The sequence below is a fragment of the Capricornis sumatraensis genome, chromosome 6, assembly GCF_032405125.1.
Source record: "Capricornis sumatraensis isolate serow.1 chromosome 6, serow.2, whole genome shotgun sequence".
Classification (NCBI taxonomy): Eukaryota; Metazoa; Chordata; class Mammalia; order Artiodactyla; family Bovidae; genus Capricornis; species Capricornis sumatraensis.
In genome coordinates, this window is record NC_091074.1 from 74,478,050 (window position 1) to 74,490,978 (window position 12,929).

The 12,929-nt window shown below is 45.8% G+C and overlaps 1 protein-coding gene across 1 annotated transcript in view; it reads right to left on the bottom strand.

Moving 5' to 3' along the window:
• Positions 1–12,929, bottom strand: part of LOC138080755 (putative serine protease 47) — a 79,847-nt gene that overhangs the window by 61,992 nt on the left and 4,926 nt on the right. The window contains exon 2 of the mRNA XM_068973618.1: positions 11,533–11,712. Within this exon, the coding sequence (XP_068829719.1) occupies positions 11,533–11,712 (180 nt within the window). The remainder of the gene's footprint in view (positions 1–11,532; positions 11,713–12,929) is intronic.

The window sequence follows — 12,929 nt, forward strand, 5'->3', positions numbered from 1 at the left end:
CTCCTCTTGGTTTGCACTCCATTCTCTTTGCATTTGTGCCCCTAATCTAATTGGCTTTCCTTTCAGGGAGGTTTGGGTTGGCTGGCAGATCATTCTGCCTGAGGCCAAACCCATAACCTATTAGATCAAATTTCCAGTGCACAGTAACATTTCTTGGTTGTTGCCAATCTATTTTTGAGTGGTAAACCCTAGCCCCTAATTTTGTTTGCTAGATCCCAATTTGGGAACCGCTGACGATGTAGTTTCTACTTCCCCATGTGTTTGGAATCAGTATCAGCCCAGCTTCTGTGCTCAGAACTGTCGGTGGCAGCTATAGGTCTCCATTTTGCATGGAATCAGTTTGTAGTCCCCATTTCTAGGGATTTGCTGGTTTTATCATTTTACCCAATACAAGGTTCTCTGAGAATTAGTGATTGTGCACGCCAGCCTTATTTTGGCCAGGCCATAGTAGCATCTCTCGGGTAGTGTTGATGTATTATGGCATAGGTTTGTTTGTCTTGTTTGGGGATGACAAAGGCTAGCTAAAGAAATGGGAGCCTAATCCTACTGAGCATGTCACCTTCTGGCACAGCTGCTTATTTTATATTTTATATGGAAGAGCTATAGACCTTGAGGCTATAGATATTTAGAAAGATGGCAAATTTTTACTAATATTGATCTAGAATTATAGTAGTCATTGTGGGGAGTGTTCCAGGTAGACAAGATTGTTCATTTAAGGAAAATCCTAGAGAGCACAGGATCCCAAATTGGACAAAGTGAAGGAGATGCCTACTTTAATTGACATGTAAAAGCTTACAGAAGGTTTCAAGATTCCAAAATAGCTTCATTTAAGTACTCAGTACAAAAAGCTAAGGAATGCATTGAAACATGTGCATTACCATATGTAAAATAGTTAGCTAGTGAGAAGTTGGTATATAACACAGGAAGTTCAACCTGGTGCTCCTTGACAACCTAGAGAAGTGGATGAGTTGGGGTGGGAGGGAGGTTCAAGAAGAGGTGGATAAATATATATATTCTCATGGCTGGTTCACTGCCGCGGCCAGCACAAGCAAGAGTTGCACCTGCACAGGGAGAGAACGGAGCGTCCCCGCTAAGAAAAATAAGAGAGAGACAAAAGATGGGGTTGAGAGGATCAGACCACAATTGGCTGATGCCTTTCTTTATTAGGCTATAGTATTTATAGGATAATGTACGTGACTTAAGACATGTACAAGATTATTTTTTAACCTCAGGATACAATCACTAGACCCTTACCATTGTGTACAGAGTATACTAAGTAATCTATCTTCTATGACATGTTGCAGGACACCCTGACCTTAAGGGCTGTAAAAACTCTTCAAGGGTGGCGGGACAGGGAGCTTAGGAACAATGCCTAAGGCTCTGCATACCTGCCGAGCAGCTCCCAAGACTTAACCCTTTACAGGCGGTCCCCCGCAGTTCACGTTGTTAAACTGCAGAAACCAACACAACATTGTAAAGCATTTATCCTCCAATTAAAAATAAGTTTATAAAAAATTAAAGGATAAAATGTACCTAAATCAAAAGACTATAAAGACTTAAATCCTACTGCCCACCCTATCTTGTCTTTTTTCACCTGAGTACTCATGTTTTACTAATTCTCTGTCTGAACTACTTTTCTAATCTAAAGAGCATATTTAGCAATTATCATTTAAAATAACTGTACCTGAGGTTGCAGGCAAACCCCCTCAGGTGTTCTTTACTCCTTTGCCAAACTGAACAAAGAGCTCCAGTCAAGGAGTTCTTTAAACCTAAGAAAGTGAAAAGTGAAAGTGAAGTCACTCAGTCTTGTCCGACTCTTTGTGACCCCATTGATTGTAGCCTACCAGGCTTCTCTGTCCATGGGACTTTCCAGGCAAGAGTACTGGAGTGGGTTGCCATTTCCTTCTTCAGGGGATCCTCCCAACCCAGGGATCGAATCCGGGTCTCCTGCATTGCAGGCAGACACTTTACCATCTAAGCCACCAGGGAAGTCTAAGAAGGAGCCTGCAATATTTTTTGAAGAGCTAAGGGTCATTGTGATGGCCTTGACTCCAAACTGCTAGATCTTTCTCAGCTTGTACACATGTTGGCAGGACCAGGGAAGGTCACCAAATGGATATAGCAAGCAAAATAGGAAAATCCTAGGATAATATTTAGGGGTTGGGAAGAACCCCTGGAGGAGGGCATGGCAACCCACTCCAGGATTCTTGCCTGAAGAATCCCAGGAGACACAGGAGAACTGTACTACAAAGGTGGTGAGCTGCAGTCCATGAGGGCAGAGTCAGGCATGACTGAGCGACTAAGCACAGCACAGCAACCTTAATAAAAGGCTTCCGAAACAACAACTGACTTACAAGCCATTTCTAAAGCCATCCTTGCTCACACTGATTGATCTGTTATTCTATCATACAAATGAAAGAGGGAAGAATCTGCGGCCATTGACAGCTAGTTTAGAAGCTCTCTTTTTACAGCATCTGGGATTCCATGTAATAAAAAGGACACTCAGCAAACTTTAGCTGCCCTCTTTGTAAACACATTATCTTCTGAGATTGTTGTTGTTCAGTCACTAAATCCTGTCTAATTCTTTGTGACTTCATGGACTGCAGCATGCCAGGCCTCCCTGTCCTTCACTGTCTCCCTGAGTTTGCTCAAACTCATGTCCATTGAGTCAGTGATGCCATCCAACCATCTCATCCTCTGTCACCCCCTTCTCCTCTTTCCCTCAATCTTTCTTAGCATCAGGGTTTCCCAAAGGGTTGGCTCTTCAAAGTAGGTGGCCAAAGTATTAGAACTTCAGCAGCAATCCTTCAAATGAATATTCAGGGTTGATTTCTTTTAGGATTGACTGGTTTGATCTCCTTGCATTCCAAGGGACTCTCAAGAGTCTTTTCCAGCACCACAGTTCAAAGCATTAATTCTTCAGCATTCAGCCTTCTTTATGGACTAACTCTCACATCTATATGTGACTACTGGAAGAAATATAGCTTTGACTATAAGGGCCTTTGTCAGCAAAGTGATGTCTCTGCTTTGTAATACACTCTCTAGATTTGTCATAACTTTTCTTCCAAGGAGCAAGCAACTTTTAATTTCATGGCTTCAGTCACCATTTGCATTGATTTTGGGCCCAAGTAATGAAATCTGAACTGTCTTCACTTCTCTCCCACCTATTTGTCATGAAGTGATAGGACTGGATGACATGATCTTTGTTTTTGAATGTTGAGTTTTAAGCCAGCTTTTCACTCTCCTCTTTCACTTTCATCATGAGGCTCTTTAGTTCCTCTTTACTTTCTGCCATAAAGTGGTGTCATCTGCATATCTGAGGTTATTGGTATTTTCCAAGCAATCTTGATTCCAGCTTTGAGTCATCCAGGCCAACATTTCTTTTGAGGTACTCTGCATATATGTTAAATAAGGAAGGTGACAATATACAGCCTTGACATACACCTTTCCCAATTTGGACCCGTCTGTTGTTCCATGTCCAGTTCTAACTCTTTCTTCTTATCCTGCATGCAGGTTACTCAGGAGGCAAGTAAGGTGGTCTGGTATTCCCATATCTTTACAAATTTTCCTCAGTTTGTTGTGATCCACACAGTCAAAGGCTTTAGTGTAGTCAATGAAGCAAAAGTAGATATTTTTGTGGAATTCTCTTGCATTTTGTTGATTCAATGGATACTGGCAATTTGGTATCTGGTTCCTCTGCTTTTTCTAATTCCAGCTTGTACATCTGGAAGTTCTCAGTTCATGTACTGCTGAAGCCTAGCTTGCAGGATTTTGAACATATTTTGCTGGCATGTGAAATAGTGCAATTGTACAGTAATTTGAACATTCTTTGGCATTGCCTTTCTTTGGGATTGGAATGAAAACTGACATTTCCAGTCCTGTGGCCACTGCTGTGTTTTCCAAATTTGCTGGCATACTGGGTGCAGCACATTAGCAGCATCATCTTTTAGGATTTTAAATTACTCAGCTGAAAATCCATCACCACCACCTGTTTTGTTCATAGTAATGAATCTAAGGCCCAATTGACTTCACACTGCAGGATGTCTGAATCTAGGTGAGTGACCACACCATTGTGCTTATCTGGGTCACTAAGAACTTTTGTGTAAATTCTCCTCTGTTCATGGGGTTTCTCAAGGCAAGAATACTGGAGTGGGTTGCCATACCTTCCTCCAGGGGATCTTCCCAACCCCGGGATGGAACCCATGTCTCTTATGTCTCCTGCATTGGCAGGTGGGTTCTTTACGACTAGTGCCACCTGAAGGAAATAAATAGGTCATAAGAGCCCTCATATCAACCCTGCTTCTTTTAGAGGAAAGATTGTCATCATGCAGATAATCTGACTTAACAATGATAAGTGCATGGCAGCTATCATTAAGTCGATTTTAACAAAGCAGGGAAACTAGTTACATATGAGCAATGACAACTATGTCTGTGATATCACAGAAGTCCCCCTTTGGGAAGGGCTGGATTTACAGTGTGAGGATTTTGATGATTGCTGTACACCTTGTGTATGTCAATGCACACTTTGATTATTTATGTAAACATTCTTTGATTCAGATGTGAAGTCCCTTCTGGTCATTTTATTAGACCATGTGTATATATCAAGCAAGATTAAATGATGTCTTTTGTAAGATTCCACAGTATTTGAGGCAATGTATCCTTTTCTAGCCCTATAATGGACATAAAATTGAGCCCATTTGAGTCTTGGAAATTGTACATTTTAAAAGAATTATTTAAATACTGAATCTTCTTAAATGGTTAATAAGTTTAAGCTATGTTACATGGACATTAAGATTATATCATATTTTGGAAATATGCATAATGTCATTTGAGGGCATTACCACATTTTGAGAAAAAAATAAGTATTCTTTTGCAGGGGACCAAAAAGCAATTGCCAGTTACATGATTCATTTGAAAACCTACACATAATTTTAGGCTGTTGCCTTTGAACTTAAAACCCAAGCCTGACACAAGCCGTTATGTACAAAATGCTGTGTTAGTTGCATGGCCCCCTGGGAGGTGAGTGAAACTCCACACACCTTGTTGCTGGTTAATTTTATTCCTAGAGCCCATTTGCTGCCGTGCTTTACCTTGTTTCCAAAGTAAAGAAACCTGCATCATGAGTTCAGATCTTATCCTCCAGAAAAGAAAAAATATATGATATTGGCACCATCTGACAGGAAGATGAATAAATGGGACAAATAAGATGCTTTCATTGGAGGTTGGCAGCATTTAACTCATGTTTAAAATTTGTGATTCTCTAAGCAATGTGAAGTCGAGTGCATCGCTACGAACAAAGCTAGTGGAGGTGATGGAATTCCAGTTGAGCTATTTCAAATCCTGAAAGATGATGCTGTGAAAGTGCTGTGCTCAATATGCCAGCAAATTTGGAAAACTCAGCAGTGGCCACAGGACTGGAAAAGTCAGTTTTCATTCCAATCCCAAAGAAAGGCAATGCCAAAGAATGCTCAAACTACCGCACAATTGCACTCATCTCACACACTAGTAAAGTAATGCTTGAAATTCTCCAAGCCAGGCTTTAGCAATACATGAACCGTGAACTTCCAGATGATCAAGCTGGTTTTAGGAAAGGCAGAGGAACCAGAGATCAAATTGCCAACATCCGCTGGATCATCGAAAAAGTAAGAGAGTTCTAGAAAAACATCTATTTCTGATTTATTGACTATGCCAAAGTCTTTGATTGTGTTGATCACAATAAACTGTGGAAAATTCTGAAAGAGATGGGAATAGCAGACCACCTGACCTGCCTCTTGAGAAACCCATATGCAGATCAGGAAGCAACAGTTCAAACTGAACATGGAACAACAGACTGGTTCCACATCAGGAAAGGAGTACATCAAGGCTGTATACTGTCACCCTGCTTATTTAACTTATATACAAAGTACATCATGAGAAACGCTGGGTTGGAGGAAGCACAAGCTGGAATCAAGATTGCCTGGAGAAATATCAATAAACTCAGATATGCAGATGACACCACCCTTATGGCAGAAAGTGAAGAAGAACTAAAGAGCCTCTTGATGAAAGTGAAAGAGGAGAGTGAAAAAGTTGGCTTAAAGCTCAACCATCGGAAAACTAAGATCATTGCATCCAGTCCCATCACTTCATGGCAAATAGATGGGAAAACAGTGGAAACAATGGCTGACTTTATTTTGGGGGGCTCCAAAACCACTGCAGATGGTGACTGCCGCCATGAAGTTCAAAGAGACTTACTCCTTGGAAGGAAAGTTATGACCATCCTAGATAGCATATTAAAAAGCAGAGACATTACTTTGCCAAGAAAGGTCCATCTAGTCAAGGCTGTGATTTTTCCAGTGGTCATGTATGGATGTGAGAGTTGGACTATAAAGAAAGCTGAGTGCCGAAGAATTGATGCTTTTGAATTGTGATGTTAGAGAAGACTCTTGAGAGTCCCTTGGACTGCAAGGAGATCCAATCAGTCCATCCTAAAGGAGATCAGTCCTGGGTGTTCTTTGGAAGGACTGATGTTGAAGCTGAAACTCCAATACTTTGGCCACCTGATGCGAACAGCTGACTCATTTGAAAAGACCCTGATGTTGGGAATGATTGAGGGCAGGAGGAGAAGGGGATGACAGAGGATGAGATGGTTGGATGGCATCACTGACTCGATGGACCTGGGTTTGGGTGGACTCCGGGAGTTGGTGATGGACAGGGAGGCCTGGTGTGCTGCGGTTCATGGGGTCATAATGAGTCAGACACGACTGAGTGACTGAACTGGACTGAAGCCATGGGATAGAGCTCAAGCTAAGGAAGATCTGTGGAGGAAAGACTTTTGCAGGTCTGCATGTGGAACACCATGACTCTTCTGTTCAGAGGCAATGGTTACAAAGGACAGAAGGCATGAGCATTTCCTCAAGCAGAGAATGCCATTTAGGGCAATGCTGACAGTATCTGGATATCTTGGAGTTCTGGGACTTGGAGTAGGTGCTGGGCACCATCTCTGGTCCTTCTTCTGTGCTGCCAGTTTCTTAACTGACATCTGACCCACCATGAAGGACCTGTCAAGTGGGTGGATACTCAGATCCTAAAGAACACCTGTGAGGTGTGTGCATGGGAGGTCTCACAGCGAGGTCTCTGTGGGATGCTTGAGTGAGATTTCTCAGAGTGGATGTGTGGGAGGTCCCCATGTGGGGACAGTGTGGGTCTCTGTGTGGAGTCTCTTAGTGAGGGGACCTCCATTGCTGGCTGTTCTGCCTCTTTCAGCAAGAGAAGGGCACAGGGATTTTCCCCTTCTGGTTTCTTGCTCTTTGTTGGTGTCCCTCTGCGTCACATTTCCTCACAGGTATCTTCAGGGTCAGCGCCCCCCAACCTCAGCACTCACCCCTCAATGCCTCTGAGAGGACCAGGCAGCACCCAGGCTCAGAGTCTCTGTTTTGTGCCCTCCTCTATCCTGAGCTCTGGAGGCCACTCTGTGCCCTGGGTTCTAGCTGCTCCCTTAGACCCTGTCTGAGCACCCACTGCTGTGCCCACCCTGGGGGATGGGGCTCAGAGGCAAGACCTGGCTCCAGGTAAAGACCTCAGCACATGCAGGCCTGTGCACGCCGCCATGCAGACCTGGACCTGGTTCCAAATGTGAGGGTTGTAACAGGCATGGGGCAGGGCCATTCCAGCTGTCACTGGGATCAGAGGCCCCTCCTGGAGCTGGTCTCTCCACCGCTGTAGTGAGTATGATACAGAGCCCCAAATTGCCCTAGAGAATTGCTCTTGTCTCCCTGCTTTTCAGGGCACCCTGGTGGCTCAGATGGTAAAGAATCTGCCTGCAATTCAGGAGACCTGGGTTCGATACCTGGGTCAGTAAGATCCCTTGGAGAAGGGCATGGCTACCCACTGCAATATTCTTATCTGGAAAATTACATGGACAGAGGAGCCTGCAGGCTACAGTCCATGGGATCTCAAAGAGGTGGACATAACTGACTGACTAACACTTTCCTGTGCAGATGGGTCCTGGGGAAGAAAGCTGACAGCACCCTTCTCCACAGGTTGCTTCCAGCTTGCTGGGTGACACATTCTGTCTGCTGGCTTCCTCACTGTCTGGGCTCTGGGCTGAGCAAGGCTGATGACAGGTGAGACTTGCGATGACTGTAGCAGAGCCCTTGGGCCTGTTGAGTTCACCTGTCCTCTGGGAGCCTCCTTGGGCCACGTGCATAGGTAGAGGTCACAGACCACGAGTCTATCCCGAGCTCCCAGTCCTATGGTAGCTGACTAACTACACTGTGGAGCGGTGAAGATTGCCTGCTTGGAGGCTCTGCTGCTTCTGAGAGCCTGGCCCTCTGTCAGGGAGTCCAGGTGGCCTCCCTCTGTCTGCGTTCTGGAGGCTAGAGTAGAGGGGAGACTCTGGGGTGGGGCCACCAGGAGCCAACGGCCCCGTAACTTCTTTCCTCTGGGCCTGTAGATGCTGGTGGGACACCAGGGGCTCCTTGGTCCCTGCACCATCTATGGGCACCTCTGCCCCCTCCCTCCTTTCCCTGTATCTGACACTAGGGGCACAGTGTCCCACCCTCAGACACTGAGGTGACTGCACACAAAAACACACCCCTACCCATTTCCTGGCAGAGGTGGGTACTATGAGCTGTCCTCTTCTCCAAGGCAGGGGTGGGCCAGCCCTCAGGGGCCTCCATGCTCCACACTGCAACCCTCAGAGCTGAGTGTGTGTGGATCTCATTCTCACCCTTGCTCCAGAGCATGAGAAAAACAGAAAGGGTGACAGGCCTGGCGCACCTCATTACAGCTCCATCTGGAAGAAGAGGGGCTTCCAGGACTGCATCATCTAATCCCACCATGACACAGGAATGAGGTTTCTCCCACCCTGTACTCGGGGCCAGCACTGCCCCAAATTCCCCTCCTTATTCTGATGAGTGAACTTGTTTCTGACACTTTCTGAGCCTGAGGGGGGTGGAATTTCAGCTTCTGCAAACTCTTCCCCTACAGCCTCACAAGTTCAAAGTAGAGAGAGAGATGGGGAGGACTGAGCTGTCCTCTCCCCTGAGAAGGGAGAGGTCTTTAGGTTTAGTTCACCGTGACATATCCTGAATGCTGTTGCTTGTTTCTGTAATACTGTGCTGGTATTATGGACACTGAGGTGCAGGGAGGGAATTGAGGTATGGGTTGAGTATCCATTCTTGGGTTCACTTTCCTTCCATGACCCCGTCCCATATGGAAGTCAAAGCACACACCTGGGAAGAAGGGACGCTTATCCATTTCCTTTCTTCAAGCAGACAGAGCCCCATTTCTCATGAGAAATAACATTTATTTCAGGAAACTAATTTTGTGGTAGGAAGAAGGTTTTAGCACACAGAGGGTGTTCTAACATGAGAAAAAACGTTTTCATGTGCATGGTATGGATTTTTTTTTGAGAAGTGTTTTCCTTTCAGGAAAGCTGTGACAAGCATGTTCTGATTGGCCAGAAGAGGTGTATTTCTGAAGACAGTGCCTTGGGCTGTGGAGGGGATGGTATGGGATACTTGTCACTCTTGATCCATGCTGGCAGGCTCTGCCCAGAAGGGGACCTGACTCCCTGGGTGGGAAGGTCCATGTGCTGTTCCTGGGACTGGTCCACTTACTCTTGGTAGGATACCTGTGGCCTACAGGGGTAGCTCGCTGATGGTGGGCTGTTTGTTTCATCACTCTCCTTTGCTCTTGATTTCTGAGAAAGCCATGGTAGCAGTAAGCTGGACCTAACGGGGCCTGCAGTTCTGCTTTATACCAGTGAAACTACCCTGGTGAAGCTCCATCTTCTTCTATTAGATCTGTCCAACAGATGTCATGAGATCCTGAGCCTCAACAGCCTTGCTCTCTGTAATCAGACTTCTTTTGACAGTTCCTTGGCTCTGAGCAGTGTCTGCTGCAGGCTTGCTGTTGCAGGGCTTGTTATAGTCTTTTGCCTTCATAGGGGCAAATCCACTGCAGAAAGTGCTTAATCCTTTCTCTAAAGTGGTTTTCTGAAGAAACCTGTCCCTTCTTCAGGATTAACGGTTTTGTAGGGAATCTGCTGATTCCTTTTTCTGGCCAGGGTGGCTCATCCTGTGGGCCTGGTGGAACTTCTGTGCCACCAACCCCTTTTTATGCTGTTGTAATTTGGGCCTCCTATTAGTCTGTCTCGCATCAGTGGAGATGAACTTCCTGTGCTGACTCTTAGGCTAGGGCTGCCTTTTCAGGGCATCCTGCTGTCCCTGGCTGCTCCCTCCACTCGATGTAACATCACATGTGCGGGAATTGGCCGTGTCTCCACTGGACAAGGTCTCAAAACAACACAGAGATTCCTGAGAAACCAAGGTGTTTGTGGCAATGAATATATCTAAATGAGTCTTTGAGAAGCCTCTCAGTGGCACAGTCTTGAAAGTGGCCTGGCCTTGAGCCTGTTTCTGCCAGTCTATGAACCCTTGGAACTTAAGCTTATGAAACTGTTCATCAAAGTATACATCTTCTGGATTTCTGGCAACAGACTTTGTGTTCAAGGAGGGATTTTTATGGGACCTTGGTGACCATGATCTCCTGTCAAAATTAATTATTTGGGATTTGATTAGTAGACCAGGTTCAAAGTACCCTTCTAAGCAGGGTCTCCCTCCACAGTCTCTTGTTCTCTGGAAGATTGGGAACATTCATCAAGGTCCATGACGGTCACACTAGAGCAAGTTTCTGGGGAGGCCCGATCCCCAGATTCCTCCTGTGGCTCATTTCTGGCCATTGCTGGATGTGGACTGGGCTCCAAGCTGCCTTTGTCAGCCTCCACAACAGATTCACTGTGCCAAATTCTGCCCACAAAGTTGTATGTGGGGGCCTGAGAAGGTGGCTTATCCTCCTTTCCAGTAAGAGGGGCTTCTGAGGGCTTCTGGACATTTCCAGTTGAGGTTCCTCCCAGAGCCCCCTGGGTTTTCTGAGTTGCCGGGTAGGGGGCAGGACAGGTACTCTCCAGGGTGGGCACTGCCTGGATTGTTATCACTTTCTCTCCTGGATGGGGATGAGAATGATTTCCTGAGCCCTCTGTAACTTGGTATTTGGGTGGTCCCCAGAGTCACTGGTGGTCTTCAAGGTGGATCTTCGAAGGTGTATGTGATGAAAAGTTTTCAACTTCAAGCTATATATGAACCTGAGGAGAAGGATCCATCTGTGCCTCACCTGAAACTTTATTATATGAGCTTCCAGCTCCTGTTAAATATGAGGACTGAGGACAAGAGACTCATAGGAAGTCTACATGGAAGCTTCCCAATCCTGAGAACAACCTGCATTTTCTGTTCCCATAGGAGCAGTTGACAGTCCAGGAAGGTCTATGAAATGGTTGGCAGAAAGCCTTGAACAACAGACATTAACAGGGGTCTAACACTCATGGATCTGCTATGCCTTCCTGTTTATAAGGACCCCCAGGATTTCTTCTGGATGCTTCCTGCCTGGGCTCAACTCTCTTTCTAACTCATGCTTTGCACTTGGAACCTTCACTGGAGGGTTGGCTGAGGTCATGTACAGAACTTTTAGGATCCTCCCCATGCTCTGCCTTACATCCTGGCTCAGGAGTTTTCCTGCTGGGATCCTTGCTAGGTACCAGGACGTCATTTTCTGTGTTTCCTGGCTGCTTTTGCCTAGACCTGCAGAAGGTCTTGAGGGTTTCTTCATGCCCAGTGTCTGCCAAGGCCTTGGGGATTCGCCCTGAGGCTGCATCAATTTCTGAGACTGTGGATTCTGCAGGGCATGCCACTCTCTTGTTGCATGAACCTTTTGGAAAGAGGGTACTCCAGTTTCTCCTGAACCTCAGGGCTGATCAAATCCCCAGGAATAATGGAAACACATCTGCTTGCCTGGGAAGACCTGTTTTCCTGGGGAAGATTGGGGGTGATCTGGCTAAAGACTTGCTGAGATTTTTCTAACTGAAGAGGGTTAAGTTCACCCACTTTCTAGTTGCTTTTTTAAAAAACAGACATTGTAGGCTTGAATTGCATTGAGGATCAAAGATTGTGCCTTGTTTTGGAATATAAGGCAAGACACTTCATTGTACCTAGTCTTCAGTTGAGAGGAAGATAGTTCCATTGGGAAAGAGTGTGAGATGGGCAGTGGGTCCCCATGTAAATCCGAGGTTGTGGTTGTGACTGAGGTTTGCTTGGAGTCAAGGATTGGGTTCGGGCCTGGGTCCCCATGTGAATCTGAGTTGGTGGTGTTTGAAAGTGAGCTGTGGTTGGAGTCAAGGGTTGGGGTGAGTATGGGTGTCCACATGAGCTGGAGGTGGTGGTTGAAAGTGAGTTACAGTTGGAGTCATAACTCCATAGTGTTTTGATTGGAACTGGGTCTCTACTTGAGCCTGAATTGGTGGTTGACACTGGGGCATGGATGGAGTCAAGAATTGGAGTCAAGAGTCCAGCCTGAGTCTTCATGTGAGCTTGTGGTGGTGGTTGAATCTGGGGCATGTTTGGAATTAAGGGTAGGGGTCTGGCCTGGGTCTAAATGTGACTCAGAGGTGATGGCTGCAACTGGGACATGATTGCAGTCAAGGACTGAGGCTAAGCCTGGGGTACAGAGTGGATCAAGGACTGGACCAATGGCAGTTGTGAAATTAATTTAGTTTGAATTTGGAATTGTTCAGCCTTAGAGCATTCATTGAATAAGATAGGGTGTAACTCTAGAGGGGACCCAGGTACTGTGTCAGTAGCCACCAGAGACACACTCTGCAGAAAGGGGAGACCCAGAAGTGCTACCTGCATGTCTTCTGTAAATGGTCCCTCAAAGTGTTAGGATATCGGAGCTTTCTGGGACCAAGCTGCTGTTCTGGTTTGCCTTTTATGCTCCAGAAATGTTGGTGACCCAAGGTATGCTGCTTGTCACGCAGCGACTTAATTCTCTTCCCCAGTGAAGTCAGATGGTGGCCTGCCTCCTCCTCCTTTTCTTACTCCTTCCAAATCTTAAGT